The 24,590-nt window shown below is 42.6% G+C and overlaps 1 protein-coding gene across 6 annotated transcripts in view; it reads right to left on the minus strand.

Moving 5' to 3' along the window:
• TASP1 (taspase 1) overlaps positions 1-24,590 on the minus strand; it is a 257,475-nt gene that overhangs the window by 31,652 nt on the left and 201,233 nt on the right. For 3 of the 6 annotated variants that reach the window (XM_055426597.2, XM_055426587.2, XR_008686015.2), the window contains exons 12-13: positions 19,567-19,677; positions 1,314-1,387 (exon numbers count right to left, since the gene is read on the minus strand). In XM_055426597.2, the coding sequence (XP_055282572.2) occupies positions 1,314-1,387; positions 19,567-19,677 (185 nt within the window). Of the gene's footprint in view, positions 1-125; positions 646-1,313; positions 1,388-19,566; positions 19,678-24,590 lie in introns of those variants that run through there. The other 3 variants (XM_055426607.2, XM_055426580.2, XM_055426571.2) reach the window with 3 other exon arrangements.

Here is a 24,590-nt window from a genome sequence, read left to right on the forward strand (position 1 = left end):
ATATGTGGATACAATCCATATACTGTATTAGGCAGGGGTGACAAAAAGGTGTTCATTGGAAGGACTGATGCTGAAGCTGAAACTCCAGTACTTTGGCCACCTCATGCAAAGACTTGACTCATCGGAAAAGACTCTGATGCTGGGAGGGACTGGGGGCAGGAGGAGAAGGGGACGACAGAGGATGAGATGGCTGGATGGCATCACCGACTTGATGGACATGAGTTTGAGTGAACTCCGGGATTTGGTGATGGACAGGGAGGCCTGGCGTGCTGTGATTCATGGGGTCGCAAAGAGTCGGACACGACTAAGCGACTGAACTGGGACAAAGGTGGGGGTGATCTCTGTAATACTATCACAAACACATGCTGTCTTCACAAAGCCCTGTGATGCTACCAACTTGCTGGATAATATTCAGAGGCCTGCCTGGATGGCTGTTCCATGACAAAGAAGCAAGAAACTATTCTTTCTTACGCGTCACCTTAATTTGTTAATGATGCCACCTATATCAAATTTACATCAGAAGTTTCCTTACTTGCATTTCCAAATGTGTAAAAATAAGTCATGTCCTTTGGAAAAGAGGCTGCCCAGCTTCACAGCTTTGTAATTGAGGTACTTTAAACACCAAGTAAACATCGTAAGCCACAGCTGTTTCTAAAAAATTTTATGAATAAGAACGGGAGGCCAGTATAATATAAATCCACAAATGATGCTTCTGACTCCCAGGCTCACCCGCCATGAGGGCAGGGAGGCCAGGCAACTGAAGAGGAGCCGTGTGGGCTTCTCTGCGACGCTGTAACCCCTGGGAGGGCAGCGGGGGACGGGGCACACGGGGCACAGACCTTTGACCCTGCCCTGAGGATGCCGTGTCAGACCATGCGCACACGCGGGCACCTCTGCCCTCATACGTGCAGGGTGTGTCCAGGTGCTGGGCTAGCTTTGCCTTGGCTTCCTCAAGGTCTTCCCATCCTCCCCGCAAAATCACCCAGCCCCGTCAACCCATTACCCACTTTCTCTTCCCCAGTCCCAGTTTCTTCTTATTCACAAAAGACAAAGAAGAACAAGGTGAAAAAAAAGGGGGAGGTTTCCTAATTTCCTCTGCTCCATCAAAAAAAGATCTGCTATTTTTCTTTGGGATTGGTAACTGTTCTTTATCAGATTCTCATAAAGATCACAGAGCTACCACCCAAGAGAAGCTAAAAAAATTCCCCTGTGTCCATCTGACCAGTCAGAGATTCCTGCGCTGTCTGTAAGACTTTCTGCTCATTCCCCTCCTGCCCTCTCCGACCCTCTCCCACCCAGCTCTCCCCACTTACCTTGGCCTTCCCATCCTGGGCGGACATGTATCCAACACACATGCTCTCGGTCGTGTGGCTCCAGAGAAATTCCACTGCCAGGGAAGGGAATACAAATAGGCACATTCAGATCACAGATGGAAAATAAATCTCTGCTTTTTAATAGAACAGTTAAAGATAGCTTTATATTTAACATACTCGGCTCCTGACTTTCCATTCGCTCCTTCATAAATGTCAAGATGATTTAATACTCAAAACTGTGTAATGCCATTTACTGTGAAATGAAAAATGTATTTCTTTCTTGTCAAAACTTATGATTATCACACGTAAAATAAATGCTCCTCTGTTTGAAACTTGTAACATTAAACATACACATATGCACACCCGTGCACACACACTCATGCACAGAGTATACAATGATTTAGTAAATGTAATATTCCATAACATAGTTTCCTTTCAAACACACATACACACACGCTCCCTAGGTCAAGGTTTTTCAAATATCATTCTCTATGAAAAGGAACCAGGGTTCCTTGGAGAAATTTTGATTCCATGGCCTGGGCAGAGAACATATTAAACAAATCTGAAACATCTTTTTGTGCCAGAAGATAAGGAAGTCCTCAAAGAACGATGAAGGCTTGGGAAAGGGCCCACGGATGAGCCTGAAGAGACCCCCAGTTGGCCATAACTGTGTCAATCTAAGTATCAGAATAAATAATAACAGTAAAGAATTATCATCACTGAACAAAATTAAAATCAACGAGCTCGTACAAAACCTAGGTCCCAGGTCCCAGCCTGTCTAACTAATACAAACAAATAGGAATAAGTAAAATGGGGGAGAAGAGAAAGCACTTCTTTGCAGCTGAATGCCAATGAATAAACACAGAAGAAAGAGTTAGAAAAGCATCACACTTCCAAAAACTAGGAAAATTTGAAACTGAGTATACTTTCTACACAGTCTCAATGGAATCTTTCCAGAAAATTCTTATGAAATACAAAGGGGCAAAGGGTAAGTTTACTGTGGAGAAACGCAATCAAGTGATGGAAGCTAACATCACCGAGTAAGGGGCAAATCAACACGTGTCTCCGGATCAGACACCCTGAGACTCACCGCCACTTCTGCAGTGTTCCCACCAAAAACACAGACTCAGAATTACAGGAGGAAACACCACACAAATCTGATATAGGAACACTAATAAATAACTGACTTGAACTCTTCAAAAGATGTCAAAGTCAAAAAACACAAAGAAAGTTGAGAAACTGTTCCCATTTAAAGGTGACAAATGCATCCAGGGAATTTCCTGGTGGTCCAGGGGTTAAGACTCCGTGTTTTCACTGCTAAGGGCCTGGGTTCATTCCTGGTCAGGGAACAAAGATCCCATGAGCTGCACAGCGTGTCCAAAAGTAAAGAAGGAAAGAAAGAAGGCAAAGATAATATGACAACTAATGGCAACGTGTCCTGGGATGGAGCCTGGAGAGGGGCGGCAGGTGTTTGAAGGGACATTCCTGAGATACGTGATGGACTTTGAAAACGGACTACGGGTTAGATAATAGTGTGGTATCAACACTAAACTCTGTGATTTTGATAACTATACTATGATTACTTAGAAGAACCTTGTTCTTAAGAAATATGCACTGAAGAATTAAGAGTAAAGACTCGAGCTCTTCACCTTGCCCTCAAGTCATTCAGAAAAAAAAAGTACACATTTAAATATGTGTGTGTGTGTGTGTGTGTGTGTGTGTAAAGGGAAGAGGGATGGAAGGAAGAAGTAAAAATGGGAAAACAAATGGGGGAAATGAAAACAAAGAGCAAATGCGCGTAAAGAAATCACAGGTGTCCCCTGTTTTACTCTCGAAACGTCTGCATAAATTTGAAATTATATCTAAAAGTTATAGAAAGAAAAATCCCGAGATACACACAAAACTCTGTCACCTTCAGGTACTTATTTTCAAAACTCTATGCTGTTTTAAAGGCATTTTTAAAGCTTTGATGCACTTTTACAAAAATTTCACAAGTCCCGGGTAATAAAACTGCCTCACTCAACAGCAAGCTCCTGGGTCCTGAGCCATCCATTTCTCTCTCTGAGCTAATTAGGCCTGAAGACAGCGTGTGGGCTGAGACAAAACTATGGGCTCCGCCGTCCTGGCTCTGAAGGCTCTGCCAGACACGTGGGGAAGGCAGAGGCCTGAGGCAGCTCTGCGCTCCTCAGAGAGCAGCTCATCATTAACTAGTTCGCAAACGCCGACCTGCTCCGTAGACGCTCCACCCAGGAGTGCAAGAAAGCAGCGTCAGGCAGGGAAGCAAGCTCTCTCCACCAGATGCTTTTTCTTCCTCACACATCTGCTTTGAACTTCAAAAAGCCTGACGTCCAGAGCAAGGTCTGGGATATTCTAAATTGCCTACTAGAGCAAAGGCATTCAAGTCTTACCAAACTTCCCTAGTGTAGTGCCAATGCAATTATATTTAAATGCAAAATTCAGGTATTTCCAACATTGTGACCTCTCTCTATTCCCCAAACATTAAGGTGGTAACTGCTCATGAATGAGCCAAGAAAAAAATACATGGAAATATAGTCAACTTAATCATGAAAGTAAAGGATAAAAACACTGCGCACTACTTTTTAAGGCACAATTTTGATGATTTCAAACTACATTATTCTGTCTGAAAATGTAGCCTGCTTTAAGGAAATGTAACACAGAAAAATTGAGACTTAAAAAGCAGGATAAACTGGTTATAATGACTGACCACATTAAATATTTTTCTATTGAACGGTTATCAATAAAGTGTCTAGATACAGAGCTTCAGTCAGTTCAGTTCAGTCGCTCAGTCGCGTCGCCTCTCCGCGACCCCGTGAATCCCAGCACGCCAGGCCTCCCTGTCCATCACCGACTCCCGGAGTTCACTCACACTCATGTCCACAGAGTCAGTTCTTAAAGTAACTCAATGTCTAGATATTCAGTCTTCCTTCACTCTTTTCACAAATAAACAAAAAAAGGAGGTGTATTTACTGACACTTTTTTTTTTTTTGGCCCAACCTCGTGGCATATGGGATCTTAGTTACCCAACCAGGGATAGACTCTGTGCCCCATGCAGTAGGAGCATGGAGTCTTAACCACTGGACTGCCAGAGAAGTCCCTGACACACTCTTTTTAATAACAACAATTCAAATCAGTTACTAGTTCAGGATAGCTTGAGACACTCAGCAGGAACTGTCTACTATTTAAATTATAAAATGCTTTTGAAAAGAAATCTTATTTATTTTAGTGTATATCTTAACTCGATAATTTAATACACTATCAAAAATAATTTAACAAATTATTTCTTGTTGGAGGACTTCAGAGAGGTAGGAGAGGAACTCAAAGTGATAATCTTCCATCCGCCAAGCACTGCTTTTCATGGTGGAACTCAGCAAAGCCTGGATGTGGAACTGGGGCTCAGAGAAGGGAGGTAACACTCTCATAAAATAATGGTGGGAGTATGACCATTTGGAACTAGACTGCTGTAATCTGTGGTAGTTATGGTCTGTAAGTTTGTCATGAACACTGAATTAGCAAACACTGAGCCATTGCTCCCAAGGGAAATACAAGGTTAAGATCCTGCAAGCCTCTGGTCACAAAATTTTCAAGAAGTAACCTTATTTGATGTGTATTTTCTGTTTAGAGACACTTTATATAACATAAGGTGATTTAATCGCTAAGTCATGTCTGACTCTTGGGACTCCATGGATGGTAGCCCGCCAGGCTCCTCTGTCCACAGGACTCTCCAAGCAAGAATCCTAGAGTGGGTTGCCATGCCCTCCTCCAGGGCATCCTCCGGACCCAGGAATCAAACCCGGCTCTCCTGCACTGCAGGCACATCTTTTACCAACTGAGCTATGAGTGAAGCCCCTGTAACATATACTTCTTATAGATAATTAACTTTGTCCAATATTTCTTTATAATAATACACTAGCCAAGAAGAGCTCAATACTTTCTTGACCCTGGATGACCTGCCCACAAATTTCTTTGGCTTTCAGCCTCACAGCAAGGCTGTCCCTTATGCTCTTATTATCAGTTGTCATCTCCTGACTCCATGAGTTCTGCTACTTTTCCAGCTCAAATTTTCCTCCACTCTGCTCATGCCCACAAATGATGAGGAAAGTGTTGGGAGCACTGGTCTTTCAATTACAAGCAAATTTCATCAAGCAAGAAGATTCACAAATCTTCATGAATCTGAAAATAATGAGGATAGACTCCTTTTATCAAAATGACATTACACTTTGACCTAGCAATTCTACTTTTAGGTATTGAGTTTACAGATATGCCTTTGTATGTGTAAAATAACATCTTTACACAGATATTCACTGAAGTAATTTTAATTAGGAAGAAACTGGAAATATTAACAGCACGGTTGCCTTTTGGTGGAAGCATATATGAACAACTATGGTACCTTATTCAACGGAATACTATACGCAATTAAAAAAGAGAAGGCTCTGTGGGGATGATATGGAAACAACCACACTGTTTTTTCAAACATTTTGCCAGGAACCACAGTGAAACCAAAGCAAAACAAAACAGCCCCCTACACTGTCGCTGAGTACGTGGGTTCTATCCCGTGGGCTCTTTATATTCTATGTGATACAGTGAAAAGATTCTGCTCCTGACACTAAATTAGACCTCATTAATGTGACATGCTACAGTTTGGAAAAAAACACTAATCTACAAAATATACAGTTTACCTAAAAGAAAAGACAAGGTGAAGAAAAATGGGAAAAAATGATACTGCTCATTTCTATGAAAGAAAATAAAAATTTTGCCATGAGGCACCATGGCTGACTCATGTTTGTAAATACATGGGATCTCTCTGGAAGAACATCAGAGGAACCAGCAACAGTGGTTATCACGAGAGAGGCAACTGGTGATTCAGGAAGCTGAGAGCAGGGGCAACCTACTTGGGCAACCTACTTTTCACCACACATCCAGCAGCTAAGAGGCTGCCTTCCGGTGAGAGGGTGCAGGTTCACTCCCTGGTCAGGGAAGTAAGATCCCACTTGCCTCACAGCCAGAAGACCAAAGCCTGAGACCGAAGCAGTATTGCAACAAACTCAATTACACAGAACAAAAGCAAAGATGTAAGTCCTACTCAGTAAAGGACTGTATTTCCTACCACTGGTGACACCAAGAAGTCTATAACTTATTCCTGGATTCAGTTCAGTTCAGTCGCTCAGTCATGTCCGACTCTTAGCGACCCCATGAACCACAACACGAAAGGCCTCCCTGTCCATCACCAACTCCTGGAGTTCACCCAAACTCATGTCCATCGAGTCGGTGATGCCATCCAGCCATCTCATTCTCTGTCATCCCCGTCTCCTTCCGCCCCCAATCCCTCCTAGCATCAGAGTCTTTTCCAGTGAGTCAACTCGTCGCATGAGGTGGCCAAAGTATTGGAGTTTCAGCTTTAGCATCAGTCCTTCCAATGAACACCCAGGATTGATCTCCTCCAGAATGGACTGGTTGGATCTCCTTGCAGTCCAAGGGACTCTCAAGAGTCTTCTCCAGCACCACAGTTCAAAAGCATCAATTCTTTGGTGCTTGGCTTTCTTCACAGTCCAGCTCTCACATCCATACATGACCACTGGAAAAACCATAGCCTTGACTAGACGGACCTTGGTTGGCAAAGTAATGTCTCTGCTTTTTAATATGCTATCTAGGCTGGTCATAACTTTCCTTCCAAGGAGTAAGCATCTTTTAATTTCATGGCTGCAATCAGCATCCGCAGTGATTTTGGAGCCCAAAAAAATAAAGTCTGGCACGGTTTCCACTGTTTCCCCATCTATTTCCCATGAAGTGATGGGACCAGATGCCATGATCTTCGTTTTCTGAATGTTGAGCTTCAAGCCAACCTTTTCACTCTCCTCTTTTACTTTCATCAAGAGGCCTTTGAGTTCCTCTTCATTTTCTGCCATAAGGGTGGTGTCATCTGCATATCTGGGGTTATTGATATTTCTCCCGGTGATCTTGATTCCAGCTTGTGCTTCCAGCCCAGCGTTCCTCATGATGTACTCTGCATAGAAGTTAAATAAGCAGGGTGACAATATACAACCTTGACGTACACCTTTTCCTATTTGGAACCAGTCTGTTGTTCCATGTCCAGTTCTAACTGTTGCTTCCTGACCTGCATACAGTCTCAAGAGGCAGGTCAGGTGGTCTGGTATTCCCATCTCTTTTAGAATGTTCCACAGTTTATTGTGATCCACACAGTCAAAGGCTTTGGCATAGTCAATGAAGCAGAAATAGATGTTTTTCTGGAACTCTCTTGCTTTCTCCATGATCCAGCAGATGTTGGCAATTTGATCTCTGGTACCTCTGCCTTTTCTAAAATCTGCTTGAACATCTGGGAGTTCACGATTCACATATTGCTGAAGCCTAGCTTGGATTATAAGGATTTCCTGGATTATACGGACTAAAACGTCTTCTGCACTACAAAATTGCATTTTATGGTAATAGCATTAAAAATGATTCTAATAATAATACAATTAATTGGACAGATGCTATATCTAAGTACCAGGAGTTTTCCATGTGTAATTATTACATGTAGGGGACCACGAACTCCAGTAACGTGCAGTGTTAGTGAGTGGCCTGGAGTGGCATGTTTGAGCCTGAGAATGTGCTGTCTGAAACAGCATTTTTGGTGTGGTCAAGCTCAAGCTGATTTCCATTTAAAGAAACCTCTGACCTCTTGGTAAGGATCATGCTCCTGTGGCTTTACACCTCAACTACTGATTTGAAAAAAGCTTTTGTGTTTTAGAAGGCCAAAGCCCAAGGAATGGTGGTGTTGTTCAGTCACTCAGCCACGTCTGACTCTTTGCAACCCCATGAACTGCAGCATGCCAGGATTCCCTGTCCTTCAGTATCTCCCAGAGTTTGCTCAAACTCATGTCCATTGAGTTGGTGATGCCATCCAACTATCTCGTCCTCTGTCGCCTTCTTCTCCCCCTACCCCCAATCTTTCCCAGCATCAGGGTCCTATCAAGTGAGTCAGCTCTTCACATCCGAAGACTACTGGAAATGCTTAGGTGATGAAAAGACCTTCATCAGAAAACGCTGCTGCTGCTAAGTTGCTGCAGTCGTGTCAGACTGTGACCCCATGTATCACAGCAAGCCAGGCCTCCCTATCCATCACCAATTCCCAGAGTTCACTCAAACTCATGTCCATCGAGTTGGTGATGCCATCCAGCCATCTCATTCTCCGTCGTCCCCTTCTCCTCCTGCCCCAATCCTTCCCAGCATCAGAGTCTTTTCCAGTGAGTCAACTCGTCGCATGAGGTGGCCAAAGTATTGGAGTTTCAGCTTTAGCATCAGTCCTTCCAATGAACACCCAGGATTGATCTCCTTTAGAATGGACTGGTTGGATCTCCTTGCAGTCCAAGGGACTCTCAAGAGTCTTCTCCAACACCACAGTTCAAAAGCATCAATTCTTAGGCGATCAGCTTTCTTCATAGTCCAACTCTCACATCCATACATGACCACTGGAAAAACCATTGCCTTGACTAGACGGACCCTGGTTGGCAAAGTAATGTCTCTGCTTTTTAATATGCTATCTAGGTTGGTCATAACTTTCCTTCCAAGGAGCAAGCGTCTTTTAATTTCATGGCTGCAATCACCATCTGCAGTGATTTTGGAGCCCAAAAAAATAAAGTCTGACACGGTTTCCACTGTTTCCTCATCTATTTCCCATGAAGTGATGGGACCAAATGCCATGATCTTATTTTTCTGAATGTTGAGCTTCAAGCCAACTTTTTCACTCTCCTCTTTCACTTTCATCAAGAGGCTTCTTAGTTCCTTTTCATTTTCTGCCATAAGGGTGGTGTCATCTGCATATCTGAGGTTATTGATATTTCTCCCGGCAATCTTGATTCCAGCTTGTGCTTCTTCCAGCCCAGCGTTCTTCATGATGTACTCTGCATATAAGTTAAATAAGCAGGGTGACAATATACAACCTTGATGTACTCCTTTTCCTATTTGGAACCAGTCTGTTGTTCCATGTACAGTTCTAACTGTTGCTTCCTGACCTGCATACAGGTTTCTCAAGAGGCAGGTCAGGTGGTATGGTATTTCCATCTCTTTCAGGATTTTCCACAGTTTATTGTGATCCACACAGTCAAAGACTTTGGCATAGTCAATGAAGCAGAAATAGATGTTTTTCTGGAACTCTCTTGCTTTCTCTATGATCCAGCGGATGTTGGCAATTTGATCTCTGGTGACTCTGCCTTTTCTAAAACCTGCTTGAACATCTGGAAGTTCACGATTCACATATTGCTAAAGCGCAGGACCTGCCTTTTAGTGTCGGTTAAGTCAGCACCTTCCCTGGTTAATACAAGGAATATAAACCACCCCTTAAATGATGCTCCCTCTAGGATACCTCCTCTTTCAAAATGATTCACGTGTCATCTGTTTAAGTGAAACAAAGTTTCCTTACCAGGGTTGCAAGCAAGTTTTTTCTAATCGAACAGATTCTCTTTTCTAACCAGAAAGAAGCCCTCAGCTACCTTTTTGGTTTTTTTTAAGTTGTTCTCCAATTGTTGTTAACAACCCCCAGCTGCACTGGCTCCCACACCCATTTAAAACCCCTCTGCCTGGCTTCATATCCCAGATTTTCTTGCAAAGGAAACAGAACTCTAAAATCAGAACCGTCTTGGGCTGGGCAGTTGCCAAGTCAGCTGCCGCTCCGTAGCCTTAGGTCAAACAGCTTACCCTAGGACATTTTGCACAGTGTTTCAGTTACTCCTTATTGAATAAAGATAAACTCATTTTTTAAAATGGGAAGGAAGAGGAACTGTAAATAGAATAATTTCATGTTATCTCTATAGGTTTCCCCCCAGGTAGTGAGGTTCTTTATAACCCAGTAGGGAGTTCATTCAAGGATGCTTTCCTGTCCTGATGTGGAATCCTTAAGATTCATAAAATGCATGCCCCATGATTACCATGAAGTAGCCTTGAGTTGGCTTGCTTCCTTGAAAACCTTTCACCACTGAACTGTCTTGGGAACTATGGGGCTGGAGTTCTATAGAACTCCCTCTACACCAAGCCAAGAAAATAATTCCTCTCTCTTTTCAAGGCTCACTCCATTTGTTCAAGACTAAAGAAAGATGTTGACTGAAAAAGGAAAAGAAGGATGTGGATCAAAAAGTAAAACAAGCCCCGAAGGATATTATTCAATTCTCTTCATGTTTTATCATTTTATTGTATTAGAAACTACCAGAAATAAGCAGCCAATGGCTGGAACTTGGAAGTTCTCTGCTGAAAGGGAAAGCATTTGGTGAAACAAGTTATACTGAAACATGATTTCATTCAACAAATATTTTTTTAGGCTTTATTTCATGCTAAGGTGATCTCTGTTACCCTCTGAGCAGATAAAAACTGACTATAAAAATCTTTCAAAATGCTTTTCTGAGAGTTTTAGGAGAACCAAAATAATAAGAATTATATACTCACTAAAATTTTAAGTCTTTTTATTCTTTATTTCAGATGGAAAATTTTGTGGTCAAAAGGAAAGACACTGTATGTTTAGATTATAGCTAGAAGCACACCACTCATGATGGAGGAGAAAATGACAGATGAAAATAAGTCTCTTTCCAATTTTTTAAAGTAAATTAGCAATATTTAACAGAAAAGTTCTGTGATAAAGCAAATGATAGCTATTGATGGTCAACATATCTGTCCTTTAAAAATGAAAACCAGTTCTGAAAAATACAAACTGTTGAGCACTACCTCCATAGGTTAACACAACTCAGTTGCTGAAAAGTTTTTAAATATCATGTCTGCTTTATTCACTTTGCATCTAGGAATAAGTTATTTAATTTGCTCCTTTCCATCTGATCCTTAAATAAGAACCAAAATGCCAGCCTATCTCTTAAGACTACAGTGAAGATGAAATAATCCCAAAACATTCCGGAGGTGCAAAAGAAAGAAGTTTCCAACCATGATATTGGACTTGCTTACAGAACAAAGTTTGAGTTACATTTTTAAGACAAGGTATTAACATCAGATAACCAGCCATAAGTACTTCCTTCCCCACTTCAGGTCTAATAACTAATTTGTCTTCTTTTTGAGGGTTGTTTTTATGATCGTGTGAGCCCATCAGATTGCCTGGTCACAAGTGCTCATGGTGGCATGTGCCATGAAATGGAAATAAGTGACTCTGCCGGGCCCTGAGAATGAGGGTCCTTTGAAGTACACGTGTTTATATGTGCTCACCAAAACTTTAATGCCAGTAAAACCAAAAGGCAATTGGAACTTTAATTTACAGTAAAATGACCTTTTATCTTTTTAATGTTCCAGGAAGCATCAATCTAACATTTTTTAAGTCATGGCAAGTTTTCGTAACAGTGACTCAATAGTAAAGAGTGCTCAATAAAGAATATGGCCTGTTTTGGAAAGAAGTGGGAGAGACTACCACATTTCAGTTCTAATTGGGAACTGAAGAACAGTTGATTTCAGAGAGCAAAGTCTAAAATGATAAAGCAACTCATTACCCTTTCAAGTAATCAGGTAAGAAACTTCAGAAATTCTCAGAGGAGAAAACACCTGCTGCACCATTTATATAAAGTTCAGACAGGCCCATGTGGGGGCTTCAAAGATAAGGGTAATGGGCAGTTTCTTAAGCTGGGCGGTGGGTCCACAGGTGTTCATTTTATTATCATCTTTATAACTTACAAAGTTATTACATTATTCTTTTAAAAATACATAAAACATTTCACATTAAAGATGAAAAACCAGGGGAAAAAGTAGCTGGTCAAGCAGAAATAATATGTACAAAATTTAATGATCAGCACCATGAACATACTCCAGGACAGCAGAGAACCTGAAATTATTACTCTCTGGGTGAGGCAAAGGTGACTTGATGGGAAAGGAACAATTATCACATGTGCTCATCAGACGACCAGCCTTACACTGAACTGTGGGCCTTCCATCTGTTTAGAAAGAAGAACTCCAACAGACAGGCTTGGTGGAAAGACTGCTGGCTGAACAGGCAGCCTTTTCACCCCTACTAGCCCCTGTGCCTACTATCCTGAATTGCTTACAGTTTTCCTCAAATATAAGGAGTTTGTTTCACGCTGCTCCTCACACTACTGCTTCCTATTAACCACTCTAAGGTAAGACCCCTGAACTCCACAGGATCTGCCAGGTTCCCATTAGCATGGAAAAGGTAGGCTACAAGGGAAAAAATGCACCCAAACAGTGTGATTGGTTGTTCCCGCTATATATATTTGCCTATATTCTAATTACTTGTATTGACTCAAGCTTAAAATGGAAAAGAACTAGTATTTTCCACTGGAAGGCTTGATGTGCCTTTGTTTACACAATTATTAACCATATTATACTACACATAGCAGCCTCAATAAACTACTTCTGTAGAGGCCTGGAAAACACATGGAATTGTACATTAGCAGGTAAAAATATATTGGTTCTTTCCTCTAAAAGCAGAGAGAAAATTAATTATTTTCAGCTGTTTCATTCCAGGGACAAGCATTTGCTTTGCGTTAAAGCAGTGATTTGTAGGCTGGGCTTTGCCAGCATCTCCTGATCTGGGGGGTGGGAGGTGGTGGGATGGGTGTTGCAAACACATTCACATCCAAATTGTCCTTTTACAAGGCTGTTTGCAAAGGCTGTCTTCTGGGATCCGTTTAAACTGTCTCCAAATCTCCTTGTTCCTGGTCACTCGTCATTATTCAACATTTCCGACCCATCATGTTTGTTTTTTAAGAGCACGTGAGGATATTTCATGTGACATTTCATTTTTCTGGAAGAGTGGTCAATTTCTTTAAAAATTTCTGCTATAGAATCAGTAAAGAAATTCCATGTGACACTTAATTTATTCCTCCAATAGTTACTTGGAGCCTACAATGTAGGGTGGGTACAAAGCTGGATTTGACACAGTCCTTGCCCTCAAACGACTCACAGTCTGGTGGTGTGATGCTCATGTTAGGGGAAACACGGACCTAAATTTCCCATCCTGGCCAGGCAAGATAGTCGCCACAAGCAGGAGTTATCTTACTGGTGAGGAACATGAAACTAATAAGTGACCACCAACCAGAAGAATTCAGGAAAGGTAAGAAGGAGGGAGGAGATGCCAGTCCATTTGTCTTGCCAATCTCCCAGAACCCTTCTCGCTGGAATCCATCTTGGCTGAGCAATGCACCTGACACCAGGAAGGACCCTGAGTCAGAGTGACTGGCCAAAGACAACCTGGAAACTAAGTCAGCTGTCATAAAACCTGAGACTGCAAGCCACATGGCAAAAGCAGTTCTCCTGGGTTCCCTTACCCTGCTGCTCTCCACCCGGGCGCCCTTTCCCAGTAAAGTCTCTTGCTTTGTCAGCGCATGTCTCCTCAGAAGATTCATTTCAGGTGTTAGACAAGAGCCCACTCTTGGGCCCTGGAAGGCGTCTCAGATGCAGTGGAAACTTCTTTAAGCTATTTCCAAGCCCTGTACCCTCCACATGAACCACTGGGGCTCAAAGACCTGTGATCAATTCCACTCAAATAACTGAATTCAGGAAAAAAGGGTAAGAAATGCTGGCCTAGTGGAAGCGGCAGGCATTCCAGTTCGTGTCTAGGATGTCACAGAGACTGCTACAAAGGTTGGAGATTACACACTGCAAAAAGCGCACAGAGAAGGGGCAGATCACCTGGGGAGAGGGCTTCCAAAGGGTTCCAGGAGGTTCCTCTCTGGGCTGGGTCTTAAAGAAGGAGTTTCTGAGCACAGGTAATAACAGCATGTGAAAATTAATGGCAGAGAGATACGACCCTTGGAAGAAGGCAAAGCAATCTGGAATTGCCAGAACTCAGGTCAGTGGAGACGAACAGAGGAGAAGGAGGGCGAGTAGATGACACTGAAAGCTGCTCCAGCACCAGATCAGGCTGGGCTTTCCCTGTCAAGTTACTTTCCATTGCCCATCTATCTTCTCGGGAAAGAGGAGTGGGCATGAGTGTGTGTGTGTCCTCATTGAAGAATTAAAAGTAGGAGCAAGGAATAATAGTAAGAGACACAGGTTTTGCTTTATTTTAGGATACATAGAAAGTTATTATTTAACACAGAAAGTTATTTCAACGTCGAGCTTAAACAAGCAGTACAGCAGTCACATACACTTCTGTGGTTCTTTTTTGACCACCAGCTCTCTAATGCTGGGGTTGGTGTGGCTCTCTAAGACACAATTTAGTCAGGTTCTCATTTTTGCCCTTTCTGCTTCAGCACAGTCAGCTTCTGTGTTTCTGAGCCATGCTTAGGTCTTCCATGTCATAGAGGGACAGAGGTCTGGAGGCAGGATGGAGGTGGGAGATGGATAGAGGTGGGGAGCCTAGAGGTTGCAGAGGCTTAAGAAACAGTCTGGGAAAAAGGGATTTGGGCATGCAAAGTAAGGGGGCACTGATCACCTTTATCCGAGAGGATTCCCAAAGCAGAGAAGTGGAATCCACTGATGCAACTGGAAGTCCTGTGGCCTGAGCTGCCTAAAGATGCAACAGAACACCTGATTCCTCCCTGTAGTTCTTTAGACAAACCAGAGGACCATTTGGCAGGGAGAGCATTTCAAAGGTTGATTTGTTATCTATCACTGCATAAATTACCCCAAAATGTAGTGGTTTAAAACAACAAACATTTTATTATCTAAGTTTCTACAGACTAGGAGTTCAGGAGTGTCTGTGCTGGGTGGTACTTTTTCAGCATCTTTCATGAAAAGACTCTGATGCTGGGAAAGATTGAGGGCAAGAAGAGAATAGGGAACAACAGAAGATGAGACAGCTGGATATCATCACTGACTCAATGGACATGAGTTTGAGCAAACTCCAGGAGATGGTGAAGGACAGGGAAGACTGGCTTGCTGCGATCCATGCAGTCACAAAATGTCAGACACGACTGAGCGACTGGACAACACCATGAGATTTCAGTCCAGAAACCTGCCCAGACCCTGTCATCTGCAGGCTCCCCTGGGGCCGAGACCATTGGTGGGAAGCCCCAGTGCCTTGCTGGCGGTTGGAAGGCGGTCGGTTTTTCGCCACAGGGGCCCTTCCATGGCGCTGCTTGAGTGTCCTTGTGACATGGAGGCTGGAGTGAGTGAACAACACCTCTTCTGACCTCGCCTTGGAAATCAGAGACTGTCATCCTGACATATTCTTATGCATTGGAGAGAGTCACTGGGGAGGGAACCTAAACTCTCTCTCTCTCAAACAATTTACGGACAAAGCACACATAACAAAGTCATGCAAGAGGACTTTGAAAGTTACTCTACACCTAGGATTCTCCAACTGTGTTCCTGAATCAATAACAAAGGCCAAACCTTGAAGCGGCCTGTTCTTGAGCCATCCCACCCTTGAAGCAGCCCCTGGGGCTCTTATAATTGATGTATTTCTCAAGAGGGGAAGCTGGGTAATAGCTTCCTGGAAACTCCATCAAGTGGCAATGGGGTTTGATTGAAACTGCGTTTGTGGCGTAATGGAAATGCTATTGATGATTTTCAGAAAATAGTAAATATGGAAAAAGCTGAAGTTTGAGATTATTTTGATTATACTATATTCAAAAAAGTATATATGTTAGTATACAAATATACTAAAAAGTACATATATTATACAAAACAATATATTGTGTATAAATTATACAAAAAAGTATATGCATATTGTACATAATTATACAAAAAAGTGATACATACAGCAGTTAAGTGGGATTTTTTTTTTTTTTTTAATTTGGGCAATTGTTTTGTTTTGTTTGGATGTATAGGAAAGAAAGACTTCTGAGCCTTCCTGGTTACTTGATATTACCAAACATTAAGGAGCCATGAGTTGATGAAGTTATATTTTCATGAGAGTTTTATAAAGTGATTAATGAGAAGTCACTGGCCAAACATGAAGCAAATTACATTGCGGCCTGATCTGGAGCAATTAACATGGTAAAGCACAGAAGAACCCACTTGAGCTTGATGTTTAAAACATTCTCCTTTTACAGGCAGGGGCTTATGACAGATACTTCCTTTCCGATGGGTCTAATCTTCTACTCCTGGGATCTGGGGGGGATAATATTTACATAATCATGACACTACCAATGCTGGTTGTTAATTGTCGCTGTTTGGAATCAAACTCTGATCAGAGTGCAGAAAGCAAGCTGGCTGTAGACCAGAATGCAATGGTACTATGGCAACAATGGTGTGGCTGCTAGAGGTTGCGGCGAGGGTTGGGAATCACGGAGGGAGAGGAAAGAAGCTTGCATGGTCCAAGGGCGGGGGGGATGGCTGGAAGAGATGATAACAGATGATGAGTCAGGGAGTAGCACCGTAAAGTTGCAATAAAATTTAATATACAACTTCAGATTAGAGTTCTCACAAAAGTCATGAGGAAAGGTGACGAGGAGTGGAACGTGCTCCGCTCTTAATTTTTTCCCCCAAGGGAGTCACAGGTTACTGATAAATGGAGAAACAGAACAGGAGCACATTCTACAGCATGAAGGTGAATCCCACGAGAATAACCGGAGTCAGGGGCTGGCACTCTGGGAACTGGGTAGCGAAGGCGACCTTCACATCTTCTTTCTGTCCTTCTGTACACATTGACTTTCTCACCACATACTGAACACATGTAAGTTTCTTAAAGCCAAATATGTAAAAACCCACATCACTGGTAGAAGCTGATAGGAGCCTACGTTCACCAGGTTTTAAACTTCACAAACAAATGGCAAGACTTCACTTATTCCATAAAGCAACACTTACATTTTATTCTTCTCCTTGACACAGAGAGTAGGAACCAGTGTACGAATGACTACTTTGGTGATAAAAACTAACATACATAAAATTCTATGACTTATCTTTAAATATACCTTTAACTAAAATAATGAAAGGGCAAGCAAAAAAAAAAAAAAACTCTTACAATCTCCAGGATTAACTTGAATGGGTGAAAGCCCAGGCTCAGTAGAGAACAGAAACTCCATTCTAGCAGCAGACTATGAAGCAGTTTCAATAACTGTCCCCTACCCTGACTCACTGGAAAAGACTCTGATGCTGGGAAAGGTTGGGGGCGGGAGGAGAAGGGGACGACGGAGAATGAGATGGCTGGATGGCATCACGGACTCTGTGGACATGAGTTTGAGTGAACTCCGGGAGTTGGTGATGGACAGGGAGGCCTGGCGTGCTGTGATTCATGGGGTCGCGGAGAGTCGGACACGACTGAGCGACTGAACTGAACTGAATTGAACTGAACCCTGCCACCCAGGACTAAAGACTTTTTCTGAGTTTTTATGAAAGGCTCAGGAACATCCTCTGCATTATTTAATTTGATTTTTTAATATAGTTTTTTAATGTTTATTTTTATTTATGTACTTATTTGGCCGCACCAGATCTTAGCTGTGGCACATCGGATCTTTGATCTTTGTTTCAGCACGTGGGATCTTTAGATGCAGCATGTGAACTCTTTAGTTGGGGCATGCCAACTCTTAGTTGTAGCATGTGGGATCTAGTTCCCCAACCAGGGCTGAAACCCAGACCCCCTGCATTGTGAGCTCGGAGTTTTAGCCACTGGACCACCAGGAAAGACCCTCTCTGCATATTTTAAAGACAAACTCCCTGCTACCTAACTGTGGAAGATATTCAAAGGTTTCAACAATGATTAGGATACCAAAGAAGCAAGTAACTATTTGCTTCGGTTTAAATTTTTTTTTTTTTTGGCCAGGAACAACCTGGGTACTAAGTATAGTGGGTGGAAACAGGAAGATAATATAGCAAGAAGAATTATGAAGTTGGTGATCAAGTGGAGAAAGAATCATTTTCTATAAAAGGGCAGTGTTTCCCATCCCCCACCTTTGGCAAATGAGAGGAAAGATTTTTATGGAAGTTCTTCAGGCTTCTAAAGAAAAACTAATTTTTATCCTCAATAAGAAATGCTCATTTTTCTATTTTATAGACTCATAAAACTTCAAAATATGAAAGGACTTGTACTATAGCAATTCACAACAATCATACAATGCAGATCAGGTGTCAACCATACTTGATAAAAGGAATTTTATACAATGAGCTGAACTACCACAGCCCTGAGAATGACTTGTAGTGCTTATCAAAAAAAAAACTTACAGAAGAACGGGTAACCACTGAGTAGTATAATCATACATAATGGACTACTATATAGCAATGAAAGTGAACTAGCTACCGTCACAAGTCACATAGATGAATTTAACAGGTTTAACATTCACTGAAGACATCAGACACCAAGGAAACATTCTATGATTCTATTTATACAAAATACAAAACCAAATAGAACTAATCAAGGTGTTAGAAGTTTGAATGGTTATTAACTTTGAAAGGGTAGAGACTGGGAAGGGTTATATGGGAGCTTCTGGGTTATAGTGAAGTTCTACTTTTTATCTACATGCTGGTCACATGGGTGGGTTCAGTTTGTAATTATTTTCCAAGCAGTTGCAATTATAATGATCTGTGCACTTTTCTGAATGAATATACAATTCAATTAAAAAGTCAACTAAAGAAAAATAACATATAGGGCCCCCTGCGAGCTTACGTGGCACATTCATGCAGATTTTTTAAATGCCCCTCGCTCTGGATAAATGACTTAGGAAAGGCACCTCTATGGGTAGAGGCTCCCCGACAAGTCTGTGCCTTGTCAAATGGAGTGTGGGCTGGGCTCCATCCCCACTGGTGTACTCTGTTAGACACAAAGCCACACATCTGGGTGGACATCTGCAAATCTGCAAAATACTAATGGGACCCTTCCTCACCACAGCATTATGGGCAGGCAGGGCAGACATCCTTCCAATATGGAGGAGGAAGTGGCACAGAACAGTGAGACTGACGCAGGAAGGCATCACAGCTAATTAGCCATGAAGCCAGCGTGAACTTCTAGGCCAGTAGGTCTTCACATGATTCTGGTTCCTTTGTGGGAGGAGAAGAGGAAGAAGCTTCTCTCTGTGTTACCGTGTTTACTGCTATGGGTCATCTCAAATGCTCTGTCAAATAAGGCAGGGGATAAACACATGGTCCGATATTCTTAATACTGGGCTTTAGTAAAGGTGCTAGATTCTCAGTCCATTTGGAAAATATGCTATAATCATATACCCTGAAATGAATATTCACCTTGTAGACATTAACCGAGGCAGAGAGGTCAGTGGAACAGAGATATGTACGCCTATCAATAGAACATCCTGGCCCACCCACAGGTTAAAACGATCAACGTGAGGATATAAATCTGTCTATGTCTCGGGAAAAAAGAAAGAGAAAGACACCCAGATGATGTGTGAGTGTAACTTACCCAGAAGCGTCTGCTTATTCTGGGGAGAGTGAGGCTCTGCAGAGCAGTGGCAGGACCGGAGGACAATCACCCCTCCAAGCACGCCGTCCTCGCTGGCCAGGAAAGGCGAGCCTAGGCACAAACGACCGGTGGTCAGTTTCAGCTCAGTTTACTCTTTTTACGCCCAGTTTTCATTTGATTATGGGAACAAATGTGTGGGATGGGTAAGATTTTGAAAGATGCCTATTTTCTGACACTCGCTGTTGTTCATATCTTGTCCAGGCTGGATCATGAAGGCAGGCTTGAGCCCTAACAGACAGAGACAGTGCCAGACGCTGCCAAGGAGACATGAGCAGGGGTGGAGCGTGCATGACTGTATTCAGAACGGAATTGGAAACACTGCCAGATTAAAGGCCCAAAACACAAATACAGCAAAAAATGTTCAGCAGCTCCCTTTGATCAGCTCTTCGGGATCACTTACCAGGCTCTCCCTGCTGTCAGGGGCATGCCACCAAGAGCTTTCATTTACTACCTTAAATTCAATTTTCAACAAAAAGCCACAAAGTTTATGACAAACATTTTAAAATGCTTCTGATGGTTTACACAAATAAGGGTGAAACTGTGTTTCTATGATGAGAGTCTGGTGGTTAGAAACGGCCGTGCTTCGGAGAGATCTCACACACTGAACCATTGTGAGCATTTCAGCAACACTGCGTTTTAAAGCCCCTCCTTTCTCCTCCCCAAGGACATCGTCTAACATCTGGCACAGCAAGTGAGCGTGTGGAGAACAAATGCAAAACTAACCCGAGTGCCATCAAAGAAAGCCATCAAAACAGAACCCAGCCAAACTGGATTTGGGGGGAGCTTCTGGGTAAACTTAGCAGATGAAATACTCGCATTTATCTCCACTCCTTTCTCAGATCCCAGTAAACTGGGGGAAAGGGAAGGGGGAAAAAACAAAGAGCCATGCCCCAATAAGGACAGAGAAAGAGACAAGGGAAAAACAGAAAAACAGACCTTCTACAAAAGAGAAAGAAGACAGAGACGCTGCTCACCTAGTGGACCTGGGAAAGCATCCATGGGGTGAAGAGGGGGAGGAGGCAGGAAAAAAGGCTGTTTGCAGTTGGGGGACGCCTACAAGAAGCCACCCCAGTTTTGTCATAAAATCAAAACAGGCCCAGAAATTGGAGGCTTCACGTTCTGGAGGCAGGAATGCACGGTGCACCTGAAATAAAGGTGGTTGGCTGAGAGTGTCCAAAAGGATCTTCTAGACCAGGGTGGGTAAACTATGACCTGTCCAGTTTACAGCCTATTTTTGTACTGTCTGTAAGCAAAGAATGTTTATTTTATATTTTAAAGAGTTTTTTGGTTTGTCTGCTTTGCTTTTTTAAGAGAGAAAGAAGAAGGAAGAGGAAGAGAAGAATCTGTGATAGACACCAAAGTGTTGCCCACAAAGTCTAAAATCTACTCTCTGGCCCTTTACAGAAAGTTTGCTGACACTAGATCTCAAGTCCCAGATTCCTATCTAGAGAGGAAGTTACTCCTCACCAGCCCTAGAGGAATCAGGATATTTACTCTCTAGAGAGGCTGGAGAAGGCAATGGCAAGCCACTCCAGTACTCTTGCCTAGAAAATCCCATGGATGGAGGAGCCTGGTAGGCTGCGGTCCGTGGGGTCGCTAAGGGTCAGACACGACTGAGCGACTTCACTTTCACTTTCACACATTGGAGAAGGAAATGGCAACCCACTCCAGTGTTCTTGCCTGGAGAATCCCAGGGACGGAGGAGCCGGGTGGGCTTCCGTCTATGGGGTCACACAGAGTCGGATACGACTGAAGTGACTCAGCAGCAGAAAGGCTGAACCAAAGGGACTGGAGGCTCGGGTCACTGGGCTCAGCCCAAGACAGGAGGGAGGCTCCACACTGAAGTTAGGCGCTGAAGGGGAACCTTTATGTGAAACAACCAGCTCCCTTCACCCACAGGCTCCAGGGACGCGAGAAGGCTGATATCCTCCAAGCAAGAGACTGGATCACTCCTTTTCAGTCACAAGAGTATTTCCCATCTCAATTCAAACCAATTCAAGACTAAGAACCTACTTGAGAGAACCTAAACACATCACTCGTCCTTGTTTTATGGGGATGGCTTCAAGATGACAAGTGTGACTCACATACAAAGGGTTTTCAGCTCAGATTCTTGGTACTTAAAGAGCACAGCTCAGTTTAGTTCAGTTCAGTCACACAGTTGTGTCCGACTCTTTGAAACCCCACGGACCACCGCACACCAGGCCTCCCAGTCCATCACCAACTCCCGGAGTTTACTCAAACTCATGTCCATTGAGTCGGTGATGCCATCCAGCCATCTCATCCTCTGCTGTCCCCTTCTCCTCCCGCCTTCAATCCTTCCCAGCATCAGGGTCTTTTCAGATGAGTCAACTCTTCACATCAGGTGGCCAAAGTACTGGAGTTTCAGCTTCAGCATCAGTCCTCCCAATGAATATTCAGGACTGATTTCCTTTATGATGGACTGGTTGGATCTCCTTGCAGTCCAAGGGACTCTCAAGAGTCTTCTCCAGCACCACAGTTCAAAAGCATCAATTCTTTGGCACTCAGCTTTCTTTATAGTCCAACTCTTGCATCCATACATGACTACTGGAAAAACCATAGCTTTGTCTAGACAGACCTTTGTTGGCAAAGTAATGTCTCTGGTTTTTAATATGCTGTCCAGTTTGGTCATCCCTTTCCTTCCAAAGAGTAAGCACCTTTTTATTTCATGGCTGCAATCACCACCTGCAGTGATTTTGGAGCCCCTAAAAATAAAGTTTGCCATTGTTTCCACTGTTTCCCCATCTATTGCCATGAAATGATGGAACCAGATGCCATGATCTTAGTTTTCTAAACGTTGAGCTTTAAGCTAGCTTTTTCACTCTCCTCTTTCACTTTCATCAAGAGGCTCTTTAGTTCTTTGCTTTCTGCCATAAGGGTGGTGTCATCTGCATATCTGAGGTTATTGATATTTCTCCCAGCAATCTTGATTCCAGCTTGTGCTTCTTCCAGCCCAGCATTTCTCATGATGTACTCTGTATATAAGTTAAATAAGCAGGGTGCTAATATACAGCCTTGACACACTCCTTTTCCTATTTGGAACCAGTCTATTGTTCCATGTCCAGTTCTAACTGTTACTTCCTGACCTGCATACAGATTTCTCAAGAGGCAGGTCAGGTGGTCTCTTGAAGAATTTTCCAGTTTGTTGTGTTCCACACAGTCAAAGGCTTTGGCATAGTTAATAAAGCAGAAATAGATGTTTTCCTGGAACTCTCTTGCTTTTTCGATGATCCAGCAGATGTTGGCAATTTGATCTCTGGTTCCTCTGCCTTTTCTAAAACCAGCTTGAACATCTGGAAGTTCACGGTTCACATACTGTTGAAGCTTGGCTTCGAAAATTTTGAGCATTACTTAACTAGCATGTGAGATGAGCACAATTGTGGGGTAGTTTGAGCATTCTTTGGCATTGCCTTTCTTTGGGATTGAATGAAAATTGACCTTGTCCAGTCCTGTGGCCACTGCTGAGTTTTCCAAATTTGCTGGCATATTGAGTGCAGCACTTTCACAGCATCATCTTTTAGGATTTGAAAGAGCTCACCTGGAATTCCATCACCTCCACTAGCTGTGTTCGTAGTGATGCTTCCTAACATCCACTTGACTTCACATTCCAGGATGTCTGGCTCTAGGTGAGTGATCATGCCATCATGATTATCTGGGTCATGAAGATCTTTTTTGTATAGTTCTTCTGTGTATTCTTGCCACCTCTCCTTAATATCTTCTTCTTCTGTTAGGTCTATACCACTCCTGTCCTTTATTGAGCCCATCTTTGCAGGAAACGTTCCCTAGGTATCTCTAATTTTCTTGAAGAGATCTCTAGTCTTTCCTATTCTATTGTTTTCCTCTATTTCTTTGCACTGATCTCTGAGGAAGGCTTTCTTATCTCTTCTTGCTGTTCTTTGGAACTCTGCATTCAAATGGGTATATCTTTCCTTTTCTGCTCACAGACAACCTAGAATCACTAGCTGTTTCTATTAGGCCTTTGGGAAACACAGAAAGCAAAAAAGCAAAAAGGTAACAGAGGGAAAACTTAGGCAAATATTTTGAGCAGCAGGAAAAACAAAAAATTTAAAGGTGGGAAAAGGGAAAGATTCCCTGGCAGTCCAGTGGTTAGGACTTGGCACTTTCACTGGGAGGGCCCACGTTCGACCCCTGGTTGAAGAATCAAGATCCTGTAAGTTGCAAGCCCCAGAAACACAAGAAAAGAAAGACAGAGGTAAGACATGAGAGAGAAAAAAACATTTTTAATCAGAACAGACCAGAAGATCCAATATTTGATTTAAAGAAGTTTCAAAGAGAACGGATTTTTTAAAATGAAAGGGAATAAATTTCAAAAGAAATAAAAAATATTTCCAAGAAGGACGAGTGTTCAGACTGAAAAAGCTCATAAACCTCCCAGCAAAATTCATGGGGGAAAAAGAAGATGTATCACTATGAAATATCAAAATACTGAGAAAAGAAAGGTCTAAAAAACTTCCAAGTGGGATAAAATGATCACTGGGAAGGCAAGGGGATTATAATAGCACTGAATTTCTCAACAGCAACTCTGGGATCTAGAAGATTAGGAGGTAACATTTTCAAAATGCAGAGAGAAAATTATTTCCAACTTAGAATTCTATCCTTGGCCAAAATGTCAATCAAGCATGAAAGGAGACTGAAGCTGGACAAAGTCTCAAAGAATTCACCTCCTATGCACTCTTTCTGGACAGATGTACCTTGGCAAAATTAAGGGACAAGGGAAATAATGAGAAAGAGATGAAGATCTGGGAACAGGGGCTTCAAGACAAGCGAAGACAAAAGTATTCCTGGGTGACGCACAGCTACAAACAGGCATGGAAAGCCAATGAACCAAAACGACAGAGAGACAGAGGAAGCTGGAAAGGTACTACCAAATGGGAAAAAATTTAAACTTATAAGATACATGCTGAGTTTTAAATTATTGAGAGGAA

Source organism: Moschus berezovskii, chromosome 15, assembly GCF_049115385.1.
Source record: "Moschus berezovskii isolate FMDL1 chromosome 15, NW_MosBer_1.0, whole genome shotgun sequence".
Classification (NCBI taxonomy): Eukaryota; Metazoa; Chordata; class Mammalia; order Artiodactyla; family Moschidae; genus Moschus; species Moschus berezovskii.